At 40.9% G+C, this 26,916-nt stretch overlaps 1 protein-coding gene and 1 long non-coding RNA gene across 6 annotated transcripts in view; one reads left to right on the forward strand and one right to left on the reverse strand.

The window, feature by feature from the left end:
- Window positions 1–26,916, reverse strand: part of PSMF1 (proteasome inhibitor subunit 1) — a 43,307-nt gene that overhangs the window by 6,000 nt on the left and 10,391 nt on the right. For all 5 annotated transcript variants that reach the window (XR_014074036.1, XM_081560625.1, XM_081560624.1 and 2 more), the window contains 2 exons: window positions 25,688–25,770; window positions 22,971–23,153 (listed from right to left, as the gene is read on the reverse strand). Coding sequence is in view for 4 of the 5 variants with exons in the window: in XM_081560625.1 (XP_081416751.1) it covers window positions 22,971–23,153; window positions 25,688–25,770 (266 nt within the window). In the remaining variant the exon portion in view is untranslated. The remainder of the gene's footprint in view (window positions 1–22,970; window positions 23,154–25,687; window positions 25,771–26,916) is intronic.
- On the forward strand, window positions 23,531–26,361 carry LOC145533383 (uncharacterized). The gene is made up of 2 exons (XR_014074037.1): window positions 23,531–23,692; window positions 25,664–26,361. It is a non-coding gene; the product is annotated as an uncharacterized LOC145533383 (long non-coding RNA).

The following is a 26,916-nucleotide window of genomic DNA, read 5'->3' on the forward strand; positions in this document are numbered from 1 at the left end:
TATAATTCAACAGAAGGGGTAAAGAGTGGAAACAGTGACAGATTTTATTTTCTTGGACTCCAAAATCACTGTGAATGGTGACTGCAGCCATGAAATTAAAAGACACTTGGCTCCTTGGAAGGAAAGCTATGAAAACCTAGACAGTGTATTAAAAAGCAAGACTATACTTTACTTACCAAGATCCATAGAGTTAAAATTATGGTTTTTCCATTAGTCATGAACAGATGTGAGAGTTGGACCATAAAGAAGGCTAAGCACTGAAGAATTTATGCTTGTGAATTGTGTTGGAGAAGACTCTTGAGAATCCCTTGGACTGCAAGATCAAAACAGTCAATCCTAAAGGAAATCAACCCTGAATATTCACTGGAAGGAAGGATATTGAAGTTGAAGCTCCAATACTTTGGCTATCTGATGTGAAGAGCCGACTCTTTGGAAAAAACTCATGCTGGGAAAGATTGAAGAAGGGGACAATAGAGGATGAAGTGGTTGGATGGCATCACTGACTCAATGCACAAGAGTTTGAGCAAGCCCCAGGAGAGAGTCGAGGACATAGGAGCCTGGCGTGGTGCAGTCCATGGGGTTGCAAAGAGTTGGACACAACTTAGCAACTGAACAACAACAAATTAAACATATTCTAATTCTCTTGAATTAGAGAACAGCCTATTAGAGTTATCGATTATTTACCATTTTTATTGCTCTTCCTTTATTCCTGATGTTCCAAGTTTCTATCTGATTTCCCTTCCCTTCTGTCTGAAGAACTTTCATCAGCAATTTCTTCTGAGAAAATCTGTTGCCTATTAAGTCTCTCAGTATCCTTTATACTAAGAATACCTTAAAATCCTTGAGAAATAAGATGATGTATTTGCTGGATATAGAATTCTGGTTCTGGCAATTCTTTATTTCTCCATACTTCAAGAATAGTGATCAACTTATTTCTGGTTTTCTGTTGAGAAATCCACAATAATTCAAATTCTTATTCCACTATAAGCAACACATGTTTCGCTCTAGTTGCTTTCATGACTTTTTTTTCATTTTTAGCAATGTGATTATGTATGAGCATGGACTTCCTTGGGTTTATCCTGTTTAAGATTTCCTGAGCTTTTAAAATCTATACGTTTATGTCTTTTGCCAAATCTGAGAAGTTTTTAGCCATTATTTTCTTCAAATAATTTTTCTGTACTACACTCTTTCTCTTCTCCATCTAAGACTCTCATGGTCCCAGTATTAGATCTTTTATAATTGTCCCAGGTTCCTGAAACTGTTTAAAATATTTTTTCTCTCTGTTGTTCAGATAGGATAATTTCTATTGATTTATTTCAAGTACTTAATATTTCCCGTTTTCTCTATTCTGCTAGTGATTCATCCAGTGAAGTTATTTTGATTATTTTATTTTTATTTCTAAAATTCCCATTTGGTTATTCTTTGTAACTTGTTTCTAAGCTGAGATTGTCTATCATTCCATTTGTTTCAAGACCATTTGCCCTTACTTCTCTGAGCACTTTTGAAACAGCTGCTTTATCTGTCAGCTAATTATTCCAACATTTGTGTCACCTTGGAATACTGGCATCTGTTTTGTCTTTTTGTGAACTGAAATTTTCTTGATTCTTTGTATTCCCCCAAATTTTTAATATTTTGTTATGAGGTTTCAGGAGAATCCTGATATTGTTGTCTTAGCAGGCAATCAACCCAACTGGGTTTGGGATTCAAGCTCAGGTTTCAATGTCAGTTCTGTTTGCAAAGCCTTTGTAGTGCTATCTAGTTCTATACCACATATGTGCTATCCAGTGGTCAGTCTGAGACCTGGCAGTGGGTGATACTACAGTTCTGTTTCCAAAGTCTTCGGTGTGCTATTTAGAATCAGATCCACTTATGTACATTGTGCAGGTAAGGCCTAGAGTCCACAAACGTTACGCAGTTGCTTTCTGAACTCTTCCCTTTCTATGATCTATCTCCTTGGTGGAGAAGGAAATGGCAACCCACCCCAGTATCCGTGCTTGGAGAACTCCACAGACAGAGGAGTCCATGGGGTCACAAAGAGTTGGACACGACTGAGCGACTAACACATCTCCTTGGTACCTTCTAGGTCCTTGGGGCTTTTCTTTTGGTCCTCTGGCCAGAAAGCTGGGGCACTGCTTACCTTGCTCTGCCATGTACTTCCCCGACAGTGCCTATGTCCACATGCCTGTATCAAGTGGAGGGAGAACAGAGAGGATAAAAAGCAGCAGTGGCTCACTTCATACTCTTGAAACAAGTCTTATTGGAAAGGAAGGGTCTTTTCCCTCAGTTTTAAGTGTTTTTGGACTGTCACATGCTGGGATTTTTTGGAGAAAAGGAAGAAAATACCTGAGAGATTTTCTTCCCACTCTCTCTAAACACTAGACCCCATTCTCAGTACTTTAGCCAGAATGGAGGACTCTCCTGGAGTGCTCTCTTTCAATACCAAGATCTAACTCTTCGTTTTGGGCTTCCTTGAGTTCATACCAGAGGCCAGTTTGTTGGTATTTCAGCCTTTGGTCTTCTCTCCCAATGTACCTGGTACTATTTTTCAGCATCCTCAAATAACTGCTCCATGCATTCTGCACAGCTGCAGTCAATGGGAATGTCAGGACGGAGTGTGCTTATTCCAGAACCAGAAGTTTCCAAACCTAGGCTTTTAACTGGTACACAATACCAACATGTCTGCTTTCAACACAGCTGCTGGTCTGCACTCATTGGTGACCACAGGCGTGAACACAAAACTCTCCATCTGCACATCACACTTCTTTGGGAGCGCCGGCTGTGTTTTCACAGTACTTCTGGCAGTAGTTACCTGAAGATTTCTCGACCCTGACCCCTGATTCAGTTTTCATGGCATTGTTTGAACCACCTAGGCCAGTTCTGTTCAAGCTGTTATATGCACATGAATCAGTGGGTGGATCTTGCTAAAATGCAGGTTTTAATTCAGAAGATCAGGAATGGGATCTGAGATGCTTCATTTTGTAAAAGCTCCCATGTGATCTGACATTGCTGGTGTGGGGACCTCAAATGGCCAGGCTGCTTCCCAGGGAGGATACAAGTTCAGCTGGAGAATCATGGTGATCTAGGTTTATGTACTTTGTCCTGCCAAATGTGGAAACTCAGGACTGGGAAATGGAGAAGCTGATAACTATAGACAAGAATGTGTGTACAAGTAGAGCACCAGCTATGTGTTTTTGAGTAAGCAGGGTACCACATCTTTCCCTTTCCTAATCTCAAGGATATCCTATGAGTTTAAAGGTGAATGGGAGATTGAGAATGGTTGGAAAATACTGCATTTAGGCTATGTGAACAATGATTTTTAAAAGAAAAATATGCATATTTCATAATAAAAAATTGTAAGAAAAATGTTACCCATCATCCGACTCTACCACAATGATTATTTTTGCTATTTCTTTCTGGTCTTTTTATGAGCATATTTTTATATGCTTATATGAAATTTATATGAAAATTATAAGTACAATTAGATCTGTTTTCCTCCATTTGTGTCCTATATTTCTCATGTTAATTGTCCTTGCTATTAAAATTTGTAATGACCAAATAACATTCACTCAAGTGAAGAAAATCTTTAAAATTCTTCTAATGTAGGTATTGGTATTGCTTCTGGTGTGTGTAATTATAAATAATGCTCTAATTAGTAATTTTCATGTTCATGTTTTTTTTCCATGTTAGAAAATAGTTAACTGTTATCCTCCACCCATCAGATCAGTGTATGATGGGAACAGACAATCTGTTTCTCTGGACAAGAGACAGAAAGCAGTTGTACTCAGAAGCTTCCACTATACCTGATTTAGATGATTTAGAAGGTGAGATCTGGGTCTTTTAAGCAGAAGAGATTTAGACAATATTTTCAGGCTGAGCTGACACAGTAATGGCACAAGAGTCCTCAGAACTCTAGGGGAGGGGAAATGTATTTTGCATTTGGTAAAAATAGCCCCTTCTCAATCTTCCATACTTCTTAATCCCCAGAATCTGTGTGTGAGATAAGAAATCACTCCTAAATTTATGTTTTATGGCACAGAGGACCTCAGAAATGGGGGATTATCTGGGTGGGCTAATCTAATCATACGGACCTTTAAAAGCAGAGAACCTTCTGCTGGTGGCAGAAGAAAAGGTGGAAGGGAAGGCTTGAGCATGAGAAGAACCTGACACACTGCTGTTAGCTTTAAATATGGAGGCAGCCATGTGAGGAGAAATGCAAGAAGTTTAAGGAGATGAGAGAGAGGCCTCCAGTCAACAGCCAGCAAGGAATGGAGTAACAACAAGAAACTGAATTTGGGTTCCATTAAGCTTACAAACGTTGTAAGGATGATGCCTTTCTAAATAATTTAAAAGAAAAAGGAGACTAACTTCAGCAATAAAAAGGATAGGCAAATGACATCAAAATAGAGGGTGAATGCTAATTAATACCACTGTTTAGGAAGGCAACTGGGCAATGTGTATCAAAATCTTTAAAAAGAGGCTTAGTCCTTCAGCTCAGGTCAGTTCAGTTGCTCAGTCGTGTCTGACCCTGCAACTCCATGGACTGCAGCACACCAGCCTTCCCTGTCCATCACCATCTCCTGGAGTTTGCTCAAACTCATGTCCATCGAATTGGTGATGCCACCCAACCATCTCATCCTCTGTCATCCCCTTCTCCTGCCTTCAATCTTTCCCGGCATCAGGGTCTTTTCCAGTGAGTCAGTTCTTTGCATCAGGTGGCCAAAGTTTTGAGTTTCAGCTTCAGCATAAGTCCTTCCAATGAGTATTCAGGACTGATTTCCTTTAGGATTGACTAGTTTGACCCCCTTGCAGTCCAAGGGACTCTCAAGAGTCTTCTCCAACACCACAGTTTAAAAGCATCAATTCTTTGGTGCTCAGCTTTCAGTATAATCCAACTCTCACATCCCTACATGACTAGTGGAAAAATCATAGCTTTGACTAGAGGAACATTTGTCTGCAAAGTGATGTCTTTGCTTTTTAATATGCTGTCTAGGTTGGTCATGGCTTTTCTTCCAAGGAGCAAGCAGTCTTTTAATTTAATGGCTGCAGTTACCATCTGCAGTGATTTTGGAGCCCCAAAAAATAGTCTCTCACTGTTTCCATTGCTTCCCCATCTATTTGCCATGAAGTGATGGGATGAGATACCATGATCTTTGTTTTCTGAATGCTGAGTTTTAAGCCAACTTTTTCACTCTCCTCTTTCACTTTCATCAAAAGGCTCTTTAGTTCTTCTTTGCTTTCTGCCATAAGGGTGGTGTCATCTGCATATCTGAGGTTATTGATATTTCTCCCGGCAATCTTGAGTCCAGCTTGTGCGTCATCCAGCCCAGCATTCTGCATGATGTACTCTGCGTATAAGTTAAATAAGAAAGGTGACAATATACAGCCTTGATGTACTCCTTTCCCGATTTGGAAACAGTCTGTTGTTCCATGTCCAGTTCTAACTGTTGCTTCTTGACTTGCATACAGATTTCTCAGGAGGCAGGTCAGGTGGTCTGGTATGCCCATCTCTTTAAGAATTTTCCACCGTTTCTTGTGATCCACACAGTCAAAGGCTTTGGGATAGTCAATAAAGCAGAAATAGATGTTTTTCTGGAACTTTCTTGCTTTTCTGATGATCCAGCAGATGTTGGCCATTTGATGTCTGGTTCGTCTGCCTTCTCTAAATCTATCTTGAACATCTGGAAGTTCAGGGTTCATGTACTGTTGAAGCCTGGCTTGGAGAATTTTGAGCATTACTTTGCTAGCATGTGAGATGAGTGCAATTGTGTGGTAGGTTGAACATTCTTTGGTGTTGCCTTTCTTTCTTTGGGATGAAAACTGACCTTTTCCAGTCCTGTGGCCACTGCTGAGTTTTCCAAGTTTGCTGGTATATTGAAGGCAGAACTTTTACAGCATCATCTTTTAGGATTTGAAATAGCTCAACTGGAATTCCATCACCTCCAACACCTAGCTTTGTTCATAGTGAGGTTTCCTAAGGCCCACTTGACTTCACATTCCAGGATGTCTGGTTCTAGGTGAGTGATCACACCATTGTGGTTATCTGGGCCATGAAGATCTTTTTTGTATAGTTCGTCTGTGTATTCTGGGACTTCCCTGGTGGCTCAGATGGTAAAGCATCTGCCTACAATGCAGCAGACCCGGGTTTGATCCCTGGGTCGGGAAGATCCCCTGGAGAAGGGAATGGCAGCCCACTCCAGTACTCTTGCCTGGAATATCCCATTGATGGAGGAGCTGGGAGGCTACAGTCCATGGGGTCGCAAAGAGTCAGACATGACTGAGCGACTTCACTATTACTTTTTGTGTATTCTTGCCACCTCTTCTTAATATCTTCTGCTTCTGTTAGGTCCATACCATTTCTTTCCTTTATTGTGCCCATCTCTGTATTAAATGTTCCCTTGGAATTTCTAAATTTCTTTAAGAGATCTCTAGTCTTTCCCATTCTATTGTTTCCTCTATTTCTTTGCACTGATCGCTGAGGAAGGCTTTCTTATCTCTCCTTGCTATTCTTTGGAACTCTGCATTCAGATGGGTATATCTTTCCTTTTCTCCTCTGCCTTTAGCTTCTCTTCTTTTCTTAGCTATTTGTAAGGCCACCTCAAATAACCATTTTGCCTTTCTGCATTTCTTTTTCTTGGGGATGGTCTTGATCCTTATCTCCTGTACAATGTCATGAACCTCCGCCCAGAGTTCTTCAGGCAGTCTGTCTATCAGATCTAATCCCTTGAATCTATTTGTCACTTCCACTGTATAATCATAAGGGATGTAATTTAGGTCATGCCTGAATGGTCTAGTGGTTTTCCCTACTTTCTTCAATTTAAGTCTGAATTTGGCAATAAGGAGATCATGATCTGAGCCACAGTCACCTCCTGGTCTTGTTTTTGTTGACTGTATAGAGCTTTTCCATATTTGGCTGCCAAGAATATCATCAATCTGATTTCGGTACTGACCATCTGATGACATCCATGTGTAGAGCTGTCTCTTGTGCTGTTGGAAGAGGGTGTTTGCTATGACCAGTGCGTTCTCTTGGCAAAACTGTTAGCCTTTGCCCTGCTTCATTCTGTACTCCAAGGCCAAATTTGCCTGTTATTCCAGGTATCTCCTGACTTCCTACTTTTACATTCCAGTCCCCTATGATGAAAAGGACATCTTTTTGGGTATTAGTTCCAGAAGGTCTTGTAGGCTTCCTAAAACCATTCAACTTCAGCTTCTTCAGCATTACTGGTTGGGGCATAGAGTTGGATTACTGTGATATTGAATGGTTTGCCTTGGAAACGAACAAGGGATCATTCTGTCATTTCTGAGACTGTACCCAAGTACTACATTTTGGATTCTTTTGTTGATAATGAGGGCTACTCCATTTCTTCTAAGGGATTCTTGTTCACAGTAGTAGATATAATGGTCATCTGAATTAAATTCTACCATTCCAGTCCATTTTAATTCACTGATTCCTAAAATGTCAATGTTCATTCTTGCCAACTCCTGTTTGACCACTTCCAATTTGCCTTGATTCATGCACCTAACATTCCAGGTTCCTATGCAATATTGCTCTTTACATGTTAGTCCTTAATGTAGTTAATTCTACTGTTGGGAATGCATGCTAAGAAAATTCAGAGCTGTGTTCTAAGTTGCATGAAAAGCATGTTCCCTGAAGCTATGGTAGCCTTAAATTAGAAATGACTTAGGCTAAAAAAAACCTCCTTGCATCACCCTGGTTTTTTCTTTCCGTCATTAAGCCAACCCATAAGCAAGTCCCGTAAAGTGTACTTCCAAATATATCCCAGATTATCCTTTATCTGCCACCATCTACCGCCATTATTTCTTGCCAGAGTGCCTGTGTCAGCTCCTTACCTGATCTTATTGTTTCTACTCTTGTCCCTCTCTAATCCATTCTCTACAAAGGAGCCAGAGGAATTAAAAAAAAAAAAAAGGAAATGATATCAAGTCTCTCTCTTGCTAAACATACCTAGTGGCTTCCCACTGTTCCTGACATTGACCCCAAGGCTCTACACAAACTATCCTGTGCTTACCCCTACAGAGTCATCTCCCATCGCCATATCTCACCATGTTCCAACCATACCAGCTTTCCCTTTGTTCTTGGAATAATTCAAGCCAAGATAGTTTCTTCTGAAGCAATGACTGATATAAGTGTCACAAGGAGAAAATACTAAGGGCTGAATCCCACAACAACATTTATGAGCTGTTTCTTTGGGCAAGTTGATTAACCTTTCTGTGTCTCAGTTTTCTTTTCCAAAAAGTGGGATAACAAGAGCAGGTACTTCTTATTCTCTTGCTAATGAAGATTAAGAGAGACTATATTCTATACTTAGTATAATAATAGCTTGGCACACAGTAAAGGCTCAATAAATATTAACTATGTAAGCTGACATTCTAAGTGGGATTCCTTGGGGGGGGGGGGGAGGAATGGTTAAAAAGGTCCCAAATGAATCACTTTCTATCCAAAACATTTTGATGGCACACACACACACACACACACACACACACACACACACGATGACAAGATGATTTCACAGCCCCATTTGTATCCATTTTTCTCTTGGCCACAAATACCAACTACTCCCAATACTACAGAATTTTTATTAGTCCCTTAAAATTTAGTTCATCATGCATTATCTCAGTGAAACCCTTCCTTCTATATCCTGTCCCAACTCAACCCTTCAGAATAATCACCCTTCTGTGAGCTTCAACAGACCTGAGACATACTTCTTTCATTGTTTTAGAAACATTTACGGTCTGGAATAAAAAGGACAATCAGCCCTAACCAACTGTGAACTCCTTGAAGGTTGAGTCCCTATCCAATATTCTATTATTATAACACAACTTCTGCTCATGAATGACTGTAGTCAAGTTACTTATACATGAACCTCAGTTTCATGTAAACCGTAAAAGGGGGGTAGTAGCCCTTACAAATCTCACGGGGTTGAGAGAATTAAATAAGAGAATATGGATGAAATGCCTAGCAATTTCTGCAATAGTTGGCACTCTGTATAGCAGTCATATAAGTATCACTGAACTAGCTTTGCCATTCATGGGGGGAAAAAAATCAAAAGGATCAAGATTACTTCTATTACAATGATAAGAATGAGGGCAACTATTATTGTATCACTAGTAATGAAAAATGAAAATTATTAAGGTGGCATAGGTAGGGGTTAATTCTTTTCCAAATATGGTGCTAGATCAACTGGATATCAATGTGGTAAAACATACATCTATCTCACAACACACATAAAATTAATTTCAAATGGATTATCTTAATATAAAAGGTAACAACAAAGCTTCTAGAGTATATGAGAAATTCTACACGACCAACGGATAGGGGAAAATTTTCTCAAACAGGTCAAAAAAGCACCAAATATAAAGGGAAGGTATTGATAAGTCATATTACATAAAATATTAAGAATGTATTAATTAAAAAAAAACACCCTTAACAGAGTGAAAAGGCAAGCTACAAGAGAGAAGACACTTGTAATACATATGTCTGACAAAGGACTAAACCTAGACTATAATAAACAATGTCTATAAATCATAAGCAGACAAGACAACCCAACAGAAAAACAAGCAAAAGATTTGAATAGACTCTTCACAAAAGAGTAAGTTCAAATGGACTTGTAAACATTAAAAAAAAAAAAAAAAAGATATTCAAAATGTGGTCCATGGACCCCTGGCAGGTTCCTGAGACACTCACTTCAGAGGGTCCATGAGGTCAAAACTATTTCATCTTAAAAACTATTTGCTTTCTTCACTGTGTTGATATTTTTTACTGATGGTACAAAAGCAATGATGAGGACTTCCCTGGTGGTCCAGTGGTTGAGAATCCACATGCCTGTGCAGGGGACAGGGGTTTGATTCCCTGATCCAGGAAGATTCCACATGCCTCAGGGTAACTAAACCCATATGCTGCAACTCCTGAGCCTGTATGCCACAACTACTGAAGCCTGCACACTCTAGAGCCCGTACTCTGCAACAAGAGATGCCACTGCAATGAGAAGCCTGTGCACAGCAAGGAAGAGCAGACCTTGCCACAACTAGAGAAAGCCCACTCACAGCAACTAAAACCCAGCGCAGCCAAAAATAAATTAAAAAAAACAAAAACAAAAGCATCAGTGTGTACCTAGCAGTCATGGTAATCTGACTCACCAGCCACTCCAACTACCCACCCCGCCATCCATTTTCCCATCAAAATGTCCTTAAAGAAGTGGTAAAAATTACCAAGTGTTCTCAAGTCTCAATCTTTGAGTACACTTCTTTTTAATATTGTGTGTGATGAAACAAGAAATATTCATAAAGAACTTTTGCTGCATGTAGAAATACAATGGCTGTCTCAAAGAGAAACTTGTGCAGCTAAGCTGCTAGCTAAAATAGCCATTTTTTCATGGAAAACTATTTTTACATAAAATGACAAACCAAGGTTTTTTCAGATTGAGATACACAGTAGACACTTTCCTGAAAGCCATGGAACCTGTTACTTCAAGGAAAATAACTGACAGTATATGCTGCCAATGATAAAATTAAAGCTTTCAAGAAAATTAGCAATTTGGAAATTTGTATTCACCACTAGGAGAAGGAAATGGCAACCCACTCCAGTGTTCTTGCCTGGAGAATCCCATGGACAGAGGAGTCTGGCAGGCCACAGTCAGTGGGGTCGCAAGAGTCAGACATGACTTAGCAACTAAACCACCATTCATCACTAACTTGATGGGTTAGTCGACTTAGCAACTAAACCACCATTCATTGCTAACTTGTTGGGTTCCCCCATACAGATGCTGATGAGATTAGTAATATTCATGAATATGATTTTTTAGATATTGTGTAATAAAATGTGTCAATGTTTAGTGGGTTGGCACATACCAGTGAACCACCATTTTCCAAACAACCAATACATGATCTTCCAACAGCATGTACTGGTAAAAGATCCATTAAAAGGGCATGATAGACCAGTGGATTTTAATGTAATAACGTACAAAAAGTTCACTGATATGAATTCAAATTTTACACTGGAACTAACCCTTTGTGAAAATTAATGAAGACAAACCTAACTAAAATAGAATGAGGAGGCCAGAAGGGAGAGCTTTCAAGCAGGTATCACTGGACATCAACACAGACTCCAGCAGGGAGAGAGTATCTTCCATTTCCTGCAGGAAGTAACACTATCTTACTACTTCCAGTGGAGGAAGAAAGATTTTCTCTGTGCTGGTAATAGCTCAGCTAATGAGAGAGTGCCACAACTCAGCCAATGAAAAGCCATTACACTATAAACTCCCAGTTTCTTCCAACAGACTTCTGATTTATAACAGGCCCAAGGAAGTGACAGATAGATTTAAGGGACTAGATCTGATAGACAGAGTGCCTGATGAACTATGGATGGAGGTTCGTGACATTGTACAGGAGACAGGGATCAAGACCATCTCCAAGAAAAGAAATGCAAAAAAGCAAAATGGCTGTCTGAGGAGGCCTTGCAAATAGCTGTGAAAAGAAGAGAAGTGAAAAGCAAAGGAGAAAAGGAAAGATATACCCATCTGAATGCAGAGTTCCAAAAAATAGCAAGGAGAGATAAGAAAGCCTTCTTCAGTGATCAGTGCAAAGAAACGGAGGAAGAGAAAAGAATGGGAAAGACTAGAGATCTCGTCAAGAAAATCAGAGATACCAAGGGAACATTTCATGCAAAGATGGGCACAATGAAGGACAGAAATGGTATGGACCTAACAGAAGCAGAAGATATTAAGAAGAGGTGGCAAGAATACACAGAAGAATTGAACAAAAAAGATCTTCATGACCCAGAAAACCACAATGGTGTGATCACTCACCTAGAACCAGACATCCCGGAATGTGAAGTCAAGAGGGCCTTAGGAAGCATCACTACGAACAAAGTTAGTGGAGGTGATGAAATTCCAGTGGACCTACTTCAAATCCTAAAAGACAATGTTGTGAAAGTGCTGCACTCAATATGCCAGCAAATTTGGAAAACTCAGCAGTGGCCACAGGACTGGAAAAGGTCAGTTTTCATTCTAATCCCAAAGAAAGGCAATGCCAAAGAATGCTCAAACTACCACACAATTGCACTCATTGCACATGCTAGTAATGCTCAAAATTCTCCAAGCCAGGCTTCAACAATATGTGAACCATGAACTTCCAGATGTTCAAGCTGGTTTTAGAAAAGGTAGAGGAACCAGAGATCAAATTGCCAACATCTGCTAGATCATCAAAAAAGCAAAAGAGTTCCAGAAAAACATCTATTTCTGATTTATTGACTATGCCAAAGCCTTTGTGTAGATCACAACAAACTGGAACATTCAAGAGATGGGAATACTAGACCACCTGATCTGCCTCCTGAGAAATCTGTATGCAGGTCAAGAAGCAACAGTTAGAATTGGACATGGAACAACAGACTGGTTCCAAATAGGAAAAGGAGTGCATCAAGGCTGTATATTGTCACTCTGCTTATTTAACTTATATGCAGAGTACATCATGAGAAATGCTGAACTGCATGAAGCACAAGCTGGAATCAAGACTGCTGGGAGAAATATCAATAACCTCAGATACGCAGATGACACCATCCTTATGGCAGAAAGTGAAGAAGAACTAAAGAGCCTCTTGATGAAAGTGAAAGAGGAGAGTGAAAGAGTTGGCTTAAAGCTCAACATTCAGAAAACTAAGATCATGACATCCGGTCCCATCACTTCATGGCAAGTAGATGGGGAAACAAGTGGAAACAGTGGCAGACTTTATTTTTTTGGGCTCCAAAATCACTGTAGATGGTGACTACAGCCATGAAATTAAAAGATGCTTGCTCCTTGGAAGAAAAGCTATGACAAACCTAGAGAATTTACTAAAAAGCAGAGACATTACTTTGCCAACAGAGGTCCGTCTAGTCAAGGCTATGGTTTTTCCAGTAGTCATTTATGGATGTGAGAGTTGCACTATAAAGAAAGCTGAGCACCAAAGAATTGATGCTTTTGAACTGTGGTGTTAGAGAAGACTCTTGAAAGTCCCTTGGACTGCAAGGAGATCCAACCAGCCCACCCTAAAGGAAATCAGTCCTGAGTGTTCACTGCAAGGACTCATGTTGAAGCTGAAACTCCAATACTTTGGCCACCTGATGTGAAGAGCCGACTCATTTGAAAAGACCCTGATGCTCGGAAAGATTGAGGGCAGGAGGAGAAGGGGACGACAGAGGATGAGATGGCTGGATGGCATCACTGACTCGATGGACATGAATTTGGGTGAACTCCGGGAGTTGGTGATGGACAGGGAGGCCTGGCATGCTTCAGTTCATGGGGTCGCAAAGAGTCGGACACAACTGAGCGACTGAACTGAACTACCAACTTCCCCTTATTCTCTATAAATGGGTCTCCCAGGTGGTTCAGCAGTAAAGAATTCGCCTTCAAAGCAGGAGACCTGGGTTCGATCCCTGGGTCAGGAAGATCCCCAGAAGAAGGGAATGGCCACCCACTCCAGTATTCTTGCCTGGAGAATTCCATGGACAGCAAAGCCTGGCAGGCTACAGTTCATGGGGTCACAAAAAGTTGGACACAACTGAGCAATTAACACTTTCACTTATTGTTTTAGGTTAACACCTTAAAGAAACTATCACTTATTAAGTTTTGATGTAATACAAAATAGAAAATGCGCCATTATTTGAAAATTACTAAGCTACTCCTCTCTTTTCCAACAACTTATCTATGTTAAGGCTTAAACATAAACATTATCAGCTACAGACTAAATGCAGAAGCAGAAATGAGAATCTAGCTGACTTCTATGCCAGATATTAAGAAGATCTGCAACAATGAAAACAATGTCACTCTTCTCATTACGTTTTTGATTTGGAAAATATTTATTTTCATAAAATTTGTTATTTAGGTTAACACACAAGAGGTTTATTATTTTTTAAAGAATAAATGTATATTTAAATTTCAATTTATAATTAAAATATGTTGGCTATAACCTATAATATAATAAATACTGACAGATATAACTCAAACAAACATCTTTTGGGTTCCTAAGTAATTTGGGAGCATGCAAGGGAGTTCCTGAGACAAAAAAGTTTGAGATCTTCCAGCATAGGAAATGTAACTTCAGGAAATAAAAATTTTATTATATAGATGTTCATAGTATACTATTTAAAATGAAAAATTGGACATTCTTGAAATACCCAATGGAGACTAGGCAAATTGTAGTATGTATCAGTAGAATAAAATATCAGATACTAAAAAAAGTACGTTTATCACTTTAGTAAATAAAACACAAAATTTAAAAAAAATGTGGAACACAAATATTGGGAATATTTAACAAATATGTAAAGATACAGACTGACTGGGATTAAAAAGTGAATTCTGAATGACATAAGAGCTTTATATGCAAGGATTTAGTTTTACCAAAGCTGGTTAAACACAGGAAAAATAGATTTTTCAAAACAGAGAACAAGATTTGGGGCACACAGTTTCCTGATTGAGGACAGATGGAGCAAAGGGAAATGGGTTAGAATCACAATGACAACAAAAAAGTTAGGCTTAGATTAAAAAAAATTTCCCTCACAGATGGGCTGTTTTCAGTAATTCTTCCCGAAAGATCTCAGCAGAACAGACCTACTTTGCATCCTCAGTTCTCCATTGTAATGGAATGTCCTCTCCCTCTATGCCAGCATCACACCAGCAAACCAGTATCCTCTGACAAGCTCTGGACACACGTGTCACCACACACTTACTGAAGCAAGACATCTCAACTTCAGTTTGCATTTGGAGGTTTCCAGGTGTGGGACAGGCAACATGGTATGGAAGTTCGGGGTGAGACATAGAACTGTATGCTCTACAAAGGGGCAGAGGTTGCTGTTTCCTGCTCAGAACATAACCCAAGGCTGTTCAGTGATAGGGTTAATTAACATCCTGCAGCAGTCTAATGGGCCCTCTGCTGACCCAATCTTTCCCTTCTTCCTGCCCTCAGGCTCTACCCTTAAATCTGGCATTGGTAGAAAAAACAAAAAGGTGACAGTGAGTGCCTAGTTGCCCAACAACATGGCAGTGATGGGGCTCTCACAAAGAAGTCATCTTTACAGCCATCTGTGCTGAAAGGGGAAGATGGCTCGCAAGGGGTGGGTGTGGAGGGAGAAGAGGACTACCGAGGCAAGACCTATCAATTCGCTAGTGGCTGACAAAAAGCCTCCTAAACATTCTGCCTCCTCTTCCAGTTCAGTGTCCTAGTCCTGGAAGATTACCTTGCTTGAGAAAGATCTCACTGGCGGGAGAGGTAGGGGATACATTTTTCTCCATAATCAGTGTACACTCACTACATTGAACTTGTACACAAACCAATTACATGAACTAAAACTGAAGCGTGCAATGGGGAAAATAACAGCTTCTGAGTCCCACGTAGAGGCAAAGCCCAGTCCTCACCATCTCAGTTAGATAATTCTGGGAAGTTATGCTGCCTCCCCTTATCCACTGTCTCCCTCTCGGTAAAAGCAGGGATGCCGCTGATCTCCATGTAGGACTGTCTGGAAGATGAGCAACCATAAATGAAAACACTGGGGATGGCGGTCAACACATGGTGGACAGCCAAGAAACAGCAGTTCTTCCTACCCTAGGTTAAGTGGTGGCCATCGTGAGCAACATGTCCTCACGATAGAAACAATGTCCATAGAGGTTCTGGGCTTAAATGCAGTTGCCTAGCATACCCTCTGGGTCGATATTCTCATACCTAAGTGGCTCCACAGCATCAAATCTTTTTCTCAGAGGAATAGGCTATGTATTTAAACAAAATAAAAGGTTCTCTCTTCCAGGGGACCATCTAGTCATTACACCTTCAGTGTTGTTCTCATCTCTGCCTGCTACCTGAATAAGATCCATGGAGTATTTCTTGAACATCTACTATATTCTGAGCAATGAGCTCAATATGACATCTATCATCATATTCCTGAGACAGACACAGTAATTCCCAAGTTGCCCATGAGAAAACCAAGGCTAACTGTGCTCACTGAGACAGGCAAAGCTACAAGGCCAGCGTTAGAACCCAGCTGATCAACCTGCAAAGCCTGTACTCCTAACTGCCATATGATACTCTCTCCTTGACACAGGAGGTAGGTGAGGTGGCAGAAAGAAGGGAAAGAAGTCCCGCCTGCTAAAAGTGGTACACAGGAGTGATAAGCCTTGGCCGTCTGCCTCACCCCTTCCAATCCACCAGGATCCTTAGCAAAAACACCACCGCCCTCTACCAGTATTCTTCAATGATTTCCAACTGTCCATTGGGGAGATTCAGGTACATCAGGTACGCTTGCCATCAGGGTCCTTGGAAAATCCAGTCTTATCCTTCAGAGCTGTTACATCCCAGGATTCTGACATGAACTCTTTCTTAAACCAAAATTCAGAGACAACCCCATGCTTTCAGACCTTGATGCCATTGGACTGCTGGTCTCACAGCCTGGAACAACCTCCCCAGAAAGGAATCTGAGGAAATAATCCAGACACATGAAAAGGAAAAAAGAAAAGGAGCCTGAGGAACACTTTTCCTCTTTCCCATGAACACACAGCTCAGGCAGCAACCCCCAAGAAGCCTTTCCTAGGCCACCAATGGAGGATCTCTGTGCTAATCCCTGATAACCTGGCAGTTATATAAACTCTTATTTACTCACCTGTCTCCCATACCAGAGGGACAGTACATGCCTCAAAAGTACAGGCCCAGGCACAGAGATCCCTGAACCCAGAGGGAAACATGTGCTGGACAGACAACTCAACAAAAATGTGCAAGATATAGGTCCAGCTGATAGAGATACAAAGGGGTGAAAAAGGAGGGTAAAGGGGATATGCACTTGATCAACGCCAATAATCTTGGAATTAGAGAAAAATAACAGCATGGTATGGACCTAACAGAAGCAGAAGATATTAAGAAGAGGTAGCAAGAATACACGGAAGAACTATACAAAAGAGATCTTCATGACCCAGATAATCACGATGGTATGATCACTCACCGAGAGCCAGACATCCTGGAATGCGAAGTCAAGTGGGCCTTAGGAAACATCACTGAGAACAAAGCTAGCGGAGATGATGGAATTCCAGTTGAGTGATTTCAAATCCTAAAAAATGATGCTGTTAAAGTGCTGCACTCAATATGCCAGCAAATATGGAAAACTCAGCAGTGGCCACAGGACTGGAAAAGGTCAGTTTTCATTCCAATCCCAAAGAAAGGCAATGCTAAAGAATGCTCAAACTACCACACAATTGCACTCATCTCACACTCTAGCAAAGGAAAGTGAAGATGCTCAGTCATGTCCGACTCTTTGCGACCCCATGGACTGTAGCCTACCAGGTTCCTGTCCATGGGATTTTCCAGGCAAGAGTTCTGGAGTGGGTTGCCATTTCCTTCTCCAGGGGATCTTCCTGAACCATGGATCGAACCTGGGTCTCCTGCATTGCAGGCAGACGCTTTACCCTCTAAGCCACATTCTCCAAGCCATGCTTCAACAGGACATGAACCGAGAATTTCCAAATGTCCAAGCTGGTTTTAGAAAAGCCAGAGGAACCAGAGATCAAATTGCCAACATCTGCTGGATCATCAAAAAAGCAAGCAAGTTCCAGAAAATATCTATTTCTGCTTTATTGACTATGCCAAAGCCTTTGACTATGTGGATCACAGCAAACTGTGGAATATTCTTCAAGAGATGGGAATACCAGACTCACCTGATCTGCCTCCTGAGAAATCTGTATGCAGGTCAAGAAGCAACAGTTAGAACCGGACATGGAACAACAGACTGGTTCCAAATCGGGAAAGGAGTACATCAAGGCTGTATATTGTCACCCTGCTTATTTAACTTATATGCAGAGTACATCATGAGAAATGCTGAACTGCATGAAGCACAAGCTGGACTCAAGATTGCCAGGAGGAATATCAATAACCTCAGATATGCAGATGACACCACTCTTATGGCAGAAAGCAAAGAACTAAAGAGCCTCTTGATGAAAGTGAAAGAGGAGAGTGAAAAAGTTGGCTTAAAGCTCAACATTCAGAAAACTAAGATCATGGCATCTGGTCTTATCACTTCATGGCAAATAGATGGGGAAACAGTGAAAACAGTGACAAACTTTAGCTTTTTGGGCTCCAAAATCACTGCAGATGGTGACCTCAGCCATGAAATTAAAATATGCTTGCTCCTTGGAAGAGAAGTTATGACCAACCTAGATAGCATATTAAAAAGCAGAGACATTACTTTGCCAACAAAGGTCCATCTAGTCAAGGCTATGGTTTTTCCAGCAGTCATGTATGGATGTGAGAGTTGGACTATAAAGAAAGCTGAACGCCAAAGAATTGATGCTTTTGAACTGTGGTGTTGGAGAAGACTCTTGAGAGTCCCTTGGACTGCAAGGAGATCCAACCAGTCAGTCCATCCTAAAGGAAATCAGTCCTGAGTGTTCATTGGAAGGACTGATGCTGAAGCTGAAATTCCAATAATTTGGCCACCTGATGCAAAGAGCTGACTCATTGGGAAAGACCCTGATGCTGGGAAAGATTGAAGGCGGGAGGAGAAGGGGACAACAGAGCATGACATGGTTGGATGGCATCACTGACTCAAAGAGATGAGTTTGGGTAAACTCTGGGAGTTGGTGATGGACAGGGAGGTCTGGCTTCAGTCCATGGCGTCACAAAGAGTTAGACACGACTGAGCGACCGAACTGAACTTCATGGTAGTATTCTCAAAGAGGGGGTGAATGCCAGGACTAGGGAGCCAGGAGTTTTAGCCAACCAAAAAGAACATGAAGGGCAGGATGGGGCAGGGCTGGCTCTGTCTGCAGCAGGCCTGTGCTTGGCTGGCACTATTCCCAGCCTCTATCCCCATCTTCTAGGCCTAGAACAATGCCTACATATTTCCAAATGCCTTTCGCAGCCCACAGACTTAAAAAGCAGAGACATCACTGCTGACAAAGGTCTTTACAGTCAAAGCTATGGTTTTTCCAGTAGTCATGTATGGATCTGAGAGTTGGACCATAAAGAAAGCCGAGTACCAAAGAACTGATATTTTCAAATTGTAGTGCTGGACAAGACTCTTGAGGGTCCCTTGACTGCAAGGACAACAAAACAGTCAATCCTAAAGGAAATCAACCCTGATTATTCACTGGAAGGACTGTTGCTGAAGCTCCAATACTTTGACCACCTGATATGAAGAGCCAATTCACTGGAAAAGACCTTGATACTGGGAAACACTGAAGACAAAAAAAAGAGAAGGTGATGGCAGAGGATGCGATGGTTACATAGCATCACTGACTCAATGGACACGAATTTGAGCAAACCCCAGGAGAGAGTGGAGAACAGAGAAGCCTGGCATGGTGCAGTCCATGGCGTCACAAAAAGTCAGACATAACTCAGTGACTGAACAACAACAACACTGTTCTACTGACCTATGAGTCTGTCCATCTAATGTAGCTATATAATAACCCTGAATACTGGGTATAGTGATTTCTCCTTCTTTGTTTCCAAAATTATTTTTAGCTACTCCAAACTCCTTTGCCTTTCCATATAAATTATGGAATAGAGTGGGTCGCTAAGAGTCGGACACGACTGAGCGACTTCACTTTCACTTTTCCAATTCATGCACTGGAGAAGGAAATGGCAACCCACTCCAGTGTTCTTGCCTGGAGAATCTCAGGGATGGCAGAGCCTGGTGGGCTGCCGTCTATGGGGTAGCACAGAATCGGACACAACTGAAGCGACTTAGCAGCAGCAGCAGCAGCTTCAGAAGTTTTTGTTGGGATTTTGATAGGAATTGCATTAAACTACTCAATCAATTTGTGGAGTATTTGACATCTTTGGTGCAGTGGGAAAGAATCCGCCCACCAATGCAGGAGACACAAGAGATGCGGGTTCAATCCCTGGGTCAAGAAGATCCTCTGGAGTAGGAAATGGCAACCCACTCCAGTATTCTTGCCTGGAAAATTCCATAGACGGAAGAGCCTGGAGGGCTAAAATCCATGGGTTAGCAGAGTCAGACAGGACTAAGCCACTAACACACAAAGTGTATCAATTTGTGGAATACTTGATACTTTTACTATATTGAGTCTTCCATTCATGAACATGTGCTGTTTCTCCATTTATTTAGGTTTTCTTTGATTACAGTTTTCAGCATAAAAGTCTGAAATGTTTTGTTAGATTTATACCTAAGTATTTTTTTCAATACTTATACCTAAGTATTAATTGTAAATGGTGGGCTGTGCTGTGCTTAGTTGTTCAGTTGTGTCCGACTCTGCGACCCCATGGACTGCAGCCTGCCAGGCTCCTCTCTACATGGGGATTCTCCAGGCAAGAGTACTGGAGTGGGTTGCCATGCCCTCCTCCAGGGAATTTTCTAAACCCAGGAATCAAACCCAGGTCTCCCACACTGCAGGTGGATTCTTTACCAGCTGAGCTAAAAGCTGTTATATTGTATCTTAAATGTCTATTTCCATGTGTTTATTGCAAATACAGTGAAACATAGTTGACTTTTGAATGTTGAGCTGGTATCCTACAAACTTACTAGGCTCATAATATTCTTTTTTTGGTAGATTCCTTGAGATTTTCCATGTAAACCATTATGTCATCTATGAATGTAAACCTTTATTTCTTCCTTTCTTACCTATATGTCTTTTCTTTTTGTCGTCTTAATGTGGTGGCAAAACTTTCAGTACTATGCTGAGTAAGACCCGTGAGAGTGGATATCCTTGCCTTGTTTCTTAGGGGAAAGACTTCAGTAACTAATTTTAAATAAATTTCTTTTGCTAGTATAATGTTGGTCTCAAAAAACATTGTTTAGGTTATTACCAAACCACTCTCCAGTTGAAGGGAAAATACAAAATCTCAATCATGGGCGATTATTATCAGTTCTCTTATACTCTGATCCTAGGAGCCTTATTTCAATTGTTATATATTTATGTTTCCAAATAAGCCAAAACTAGGACCTTTAAAAATTTTTTTGCAGCTTTACTGAGATATTTCACTTACCACAAAATTCAGCCAGTTAACACAGTGGTTTTTAGGTGTTTACAGAATGTGCGATTACTCTAATTTTTGAGTATTTTCTGCACCCTAAAAAAATACCCTGTACTCATCAGCAGTCATTCCCCATTCATGCTCTTTAATCCTTCCATCTCATCTCCTGGCAACCAAATAATCTACTTTCTGTTTCTGGGGATCTGCCTATTCTGGACATTTCACATAAATGGCTTTTTGCACTTAGCACAATGTTTTCAAGGTTCATGTATGTTGTGATGTGGATCAGTACTTCATTTTTTCCTGCTGAAATATTTCACTGTATGTATATATCACATTTATCCAATGGACATTTAGGTTGTTTCCACTTTTAGGCTATTATGAGTAATGCTGCTATGAACATTCTTGTACAAAAGTTGTACAAGAAGATGTGCACAAACAAGTAGTTTATCATTGTAGTTTGGATTTCCGTTTTTTTTCACATGTGTATGGGCCACCTGTACACCTTCCTTGGGGAAATGTCTATTCAAATCCTTTACCATTTTTGAAATTGGGTTGTCTTTTTATTACTGAGATGTAAAAGTTCTCTATGTATTTACGTATCTCTAATACAAGTCTCTTGTCAGATATATGATTTGTAAATGGTGTCAAATTCAAGATAACCCCACATACAAGTGCATATATCTATCTTTTCTAGTGTAATTATGCTCAGGCATATACACAATGAAACAAACATTATCTTATCATTATTTACTATTTATTTCTCATTTATATTATAGTCAGGACTTTATACTACCCCTTTTGAAATTGTGCATTTGGTAAGTTAGATTATCTATGAACTCCATTTTCAGAGAGTAAAGGAGATTTCAGAGAATATTTGTTTTGATATGGGAAGTAAATCTGAGAGAGCTGAGAATTACTATCTACTTAATAAGGTCTAAAAATCTTCCCCAATTTGACTGCTGTCTAGGGCTTATCCTTAAACCTTGTCAACATATTCTGGTTACATCACAGCAGAGCCCTGGGCTAGAGTGAGGACACCTGAACCCCCAGCTCCGGCTCTGTCTCTTTACTACTGGCTGGTGACCTTAGGCAAGTCATCTTAAATAAGGGGTTTAGGTCAGACAAGCTGTTCCCCACGTTTCAACCACTTTTTATCAATCTCCACTTTCCCCACAGAAACCAGTATTTCCAAAAATTGTCAAAGAGACTTGCCAATTATTACTTATTGTAGTAATAAATTTTCCATTTATTTAATTAATCAAAGTTATACAACTGCAACACAGAGTAAAACTTAATAAATAATGGCAGTTAACACTTATTGAGTGCTTATTATGGCTGCACAGTGAGCTCTCCCTCACAACCCTGGCAAGCCCACCATTACTACTGCACTGTGGACTCCAAATGGGGAAGTGCCATCTCAGCTAGAGACTTAAGGCGTCCCTGCTCCTTGTCTTCTCTCAGAGCAGAAGTCTCCAGTCCTAAATACTGCCATACCAATCGGCAAAGACCTTAGATGTGACTTGCTCAGACCTCATGCTGTTTTGGAAAAGTTTTCACGTTGTCAAAGAGATCAGGGGCTACGATGAAGTGAAATGCAAAGAAAGGGAACACTGAGACGACATCCCCTCCAGGAACCTCCAGTATTTCTGTATCTTTGCATTTTCCCCCAAAGCCTGATTCAGAGTCCTGAACAAACAGCTCTGGAATAACTGAACCAGCTGGGCAGCAACTCGAGAGTACTACACACACGCCTCAGAGGCACTGACCCTTGGGCGAGTTGTAGCCTCTAGAAAAGACACAGGCGGCCTTAAGATGCTGGGGTGACTAGCAGCAGTACAAGAACTCACTGCTCCACTCACATCTCCACTTCCTATCTCCAAATACCAAGACTCTTGACAATTCTGTTGAAGAAATGTGGGGTCCAGAGAGGGGTCAAGCAGCAGGATGGTGATGGACAAAATCCTCCTAGAGAAGCTGGGGCTGCCCACTGTGGGCTGTGTACTCACCAGGTAGGCTGTCGGCTGGTATGTGGGTGTTGTGGGTGAATCCGGAGTGGGTCCACCTCTCTGGCAGTGGCAGGCGGAAACTCCCGGTGGGGACTTAGATTAGCTTTTTCCCACTGCTCATGAATAGGTGTAATAATCCCAGACACAATACGAGACCGAAGTTCCTCGCTGTTCTTGTAGACCCTGAAGAAAGGAGACGAGGCATCAGCTGCTTTCAGCTGGTTGGTAACCCTGCGCACAGTATTTTGGTGGTGGTGGTGGTGGCGGCGGCGGCGACGGCCCTGATAGCGTTTAGACTGTTCACAAGGGGGGGAACAGGCCGCCCTGCGGACCTGGGTAAGGGGGGCAATAGCCCGGCGCTGTCTCCGAGATTTGGGCCTAAGCTTCTTAGGCATCTGAGTTGCCCCTTCTCATTTACCACCCCATTAGAAAGAGGGGAGGGTGTAGGGGCACAGGACCTTGACTCCTCTGGGCTCACCCCACCCCACCCTGCCCTCAGCCTCATTGTGTGTTCATCACATGTCATGGGAAGAGTCACGGAAGGCAAAGGCTCCATGGGAAGGATAGCCAGGTTCCTGGTCCAAGTAGGCAGGGCTCTGGGGCTTAATGTCCAATTCTGTCACTAACTCAGGGGCCCTTGGAAGGCTGCTCTAGGCCTCTTTTTCTCTGTCTGTGAGAGAAAAGCAATGTGAGCTACTGCTGAAGTATTAAGGCAGACTGAGGTAGGAGGGAGTGAGCAGGACTCTATGGAGTTCCTAAAAATCTGTCATTTTAAAATGAATCATATCCTGAGTCAAAAAACAAATCTTATAAACCAGGGACACAGAAAAAACCACCAGTCGGTGGTTGCCAATGGGAGGAAGTGGAAGAGGACCGAACTGGGAGTTTGGGATTAGCAGATGCAAACTGGTATATACAGAATGAATAAACAAGAAGGTCCTACTGTGTAGCACAAGGAACTACATTCAAAACTTTGTGATAAACCATAATGGAAAAGAATATGATATAGAATGTCTACATTGTATAACTGAGTCACTCTGCTATACAGCAGTAATTAACACAATACTGTAAATCAACTATACTTCAATAAAAAACAAATTAAAAAAAAAAGAGCAAACCTCATAAATGTAAATCAAAACCTGAAGGAAAACAGATGTCTTTACTGGAAAGAAAGGTGGCAAATACTGTCATAATCAAGCGATCAAACTGAACAAAATCAACAAGACAGATGTCATGTGCCTGACATGAAACACTTAGAAGAACACAGCCTCACTTACATAGAGTTCTTGTTGAAAATGTCCAACCTGAATCAAATGATAAGGAAACAATCTGAATATTCTATACAACAACTGACCTCAAGTCTTCAAAAATAGCAATGTTAAGAAAAATAAAAGTCTAGGAAACTTCTAGATTAAAGGTAATTGAAAAGACATGAAAATAAACGCAATGTGTGATATTTGGCTGGATTAAAAAAAACAAAAACCTCAAATTGAAAACTAAAACACTAGCCAGAAAGGACACTGCTTGGATGACTGCAGAAACCTGAACACTGACTGTGTACTAAATGACATTAATGTATCAAAACTAAGTTTCTGAGTGTGATAACTGCCTTAAGGTTATACAGGAGGACGTCTACCTAAGAGAAAGGAGATACATGCTGAAATATTTAGGGCTTAAGGTTCATAAAGTCTGAAATAATTCTCAGACGGTTCAAGAACAAAAAAGCATACAGAAAAACTAAGTAAATGCAGCAAAACGTTAAAAACTGGTGAACCTAGGTGGTGGGTATATGGGTGTTCACTGTATTATTTTTGCAAATCCTCTTTTCTGAGGGGTTACAAATTTCAAAATAAAAAGTTAAGATAATGAGAAGACAAGTTAGACTCCAAGAAAATATTTGCAAAACACATATATGATTAATGACTATTATCCAAAATATGCAAAGAACTCCTAAAACTCAAACTGAAGAAAGCAACTCGATTAAAAAATGGATCAAAGATCTGAACAGATACCTCATCAAAGAAAATGCACAAACAGAAAAGCATATGAAAAGATATTCAACATCATATGTCATCGGAGAACTGCAAATGGAAACAAAAACGAGATACCACTACACAGCTGTTAGAACGGCCAAAATCTGAAACACTGACAAGGATGCAGAGCAACAGGAACTCTCGTTTACTGTCGGTGGGAAAGCAGAATAGTATCGCTACTGAGGAAGACAGTGCAGCAGTTTCTTAAAAAAGTAAACACACCCCAACACCACCAAGAATGGAATCAGGGTGATAATATGTGTCAGCAGAGGTTCATCAACGGTGAGAGTGCAGGGCAAGAAGGAGATCCTAGGGAATTTGCTACACTTATTGCTCAGTTTTGCTGTGAACCTAAAACTGCTGTAAAAAATAAAGTCCATTTTAAGAAAAACGGGAATGGAGTGTAACAGAGTAGGTACACTTTATCCTAAGAGCTCACTGGCCTGGCCCCATCTCTACCCTGAAGACTTATGGTCTCTTGATTGCATCGTTTTATTTCATGGGGCATTTCCCACATGAATCTTCTCTTCAAATAAATTAAACACAGAAAGAACTGAGTGCCCAGGAGAGAAAGATCCTTCTGTTACCCTTCCTCCATTCTCTAACACCTCAAGTCCATTCCTTATGTCTGGTCATTGGTTCTCTCTTCTTTTTTCCCAGGCAAAAGCCATTGCTTGGAAATACCTGTGGAAGTCAACCAGATGTTCTGAATCGATATAATCATTCAAGTTCAGGGTCAAATCTGACACTTGCTGTGAGCCATGTTCCTAGAAAAATGAAAACAGAAAATGAGAGAATGGGGTATTTCTGGTCTAATGAGTGAGTAAATGGGCGACTTGGGGGGAGAAGGACAATTTTATATCCAACCCAAAGAAGTACACATGGGCACCAAGAGACATATACAAGGACTGTTTTGTAACAGATGAAATACACATTGAGCATTTGGGGACAACTCTTGATTTAGGAATAATGCCTTTCTGAGGCAGAGCCCAGAAAAACCTACTTCCTAAGCTCTTTTGCAGCTTGAAAGCAAACATGTGAATGAGGTGCCAAATAGATGCACAACTTCAACTTGGCAGTGAGCAACATGGATAAACAGCCTGAGTAAGGAGCAGACATCTTGCCATTACGGGCAGCAGCAGAGGCATAGGGGCTACAACATCAGTGGCTCATGAGAAGGGGGCCCCTGGGTTGGCAGTCAGCCAGCACCTAATGCCCTGCACTGACAGCAGCAGCACCGGTTTCCACAGCATGGTTTGGAGTAATGCCCTGGAAGCTCAGCCTTCAAACTGCTTCTCCAGCCTTTCCGACAACTCAGTTATCCCCGTTCTTTTAATAAACCCGACTATTCAAACAAACCTAAGGGGATTTTGTTGTTTCAAACTAAGAACCTTGAGTGATGTAAGCTATAAGTGATTATCAAAAGGAAGAGGGGTAAATAAATTATTGTATTATGGAATACTACATAGTGGTTAAAACGAGTAAGGCATAGTCATTTGCATTGCCACGTAAAGGCCTCCAAAACATATCAAGGTAAAAATGCAAAGTGCAGAACACTACAGACCGCATGATATCTTTATAGAATCCAGACAACCAGGCCAAACTTAAGAGAGTCACTGCCCTCAGGGTGCTTAGAGTCTATGTTATATAGACTACAGAATATTCTGCCATAGTTGCAGAATACAAAAATATTACACCAAAGCATAAATGTAATTAACCAATTGCAAACAGTGTCAAGTACCAGGCAGGAAAATAAAATGATGAAGCAGAGGCATAATTTAGATCTTTCTGACAGACTAGAGGAAGCAGTCAGGACTAACTGAACTTTCTGAGTAAGTGAAAAGAAAACAAGAGGGAGTCAGTCAGGCTAAAGGACTGTACCTGTGTGAGGCAGCAAAGGTGGAGAGGAAGAG

The sequence above is a fragment of the Giraffa tippelskirchi genome, chromosome 13 (genome assembly GCF_054371585.1).
Source record: "Giraffa tippelskirchi isolate mGirTip1 chromosome 13, T2T-mGirTip1v1.2.pri, whole genome shotgun sequence".
Classification (NCBI taxonomy): Eukaryota; Metazoa; Chordata; class Mammalia; order Artiodactyla; family Giraffidae; genus Giraffa; species Giraffa tippelskirchi.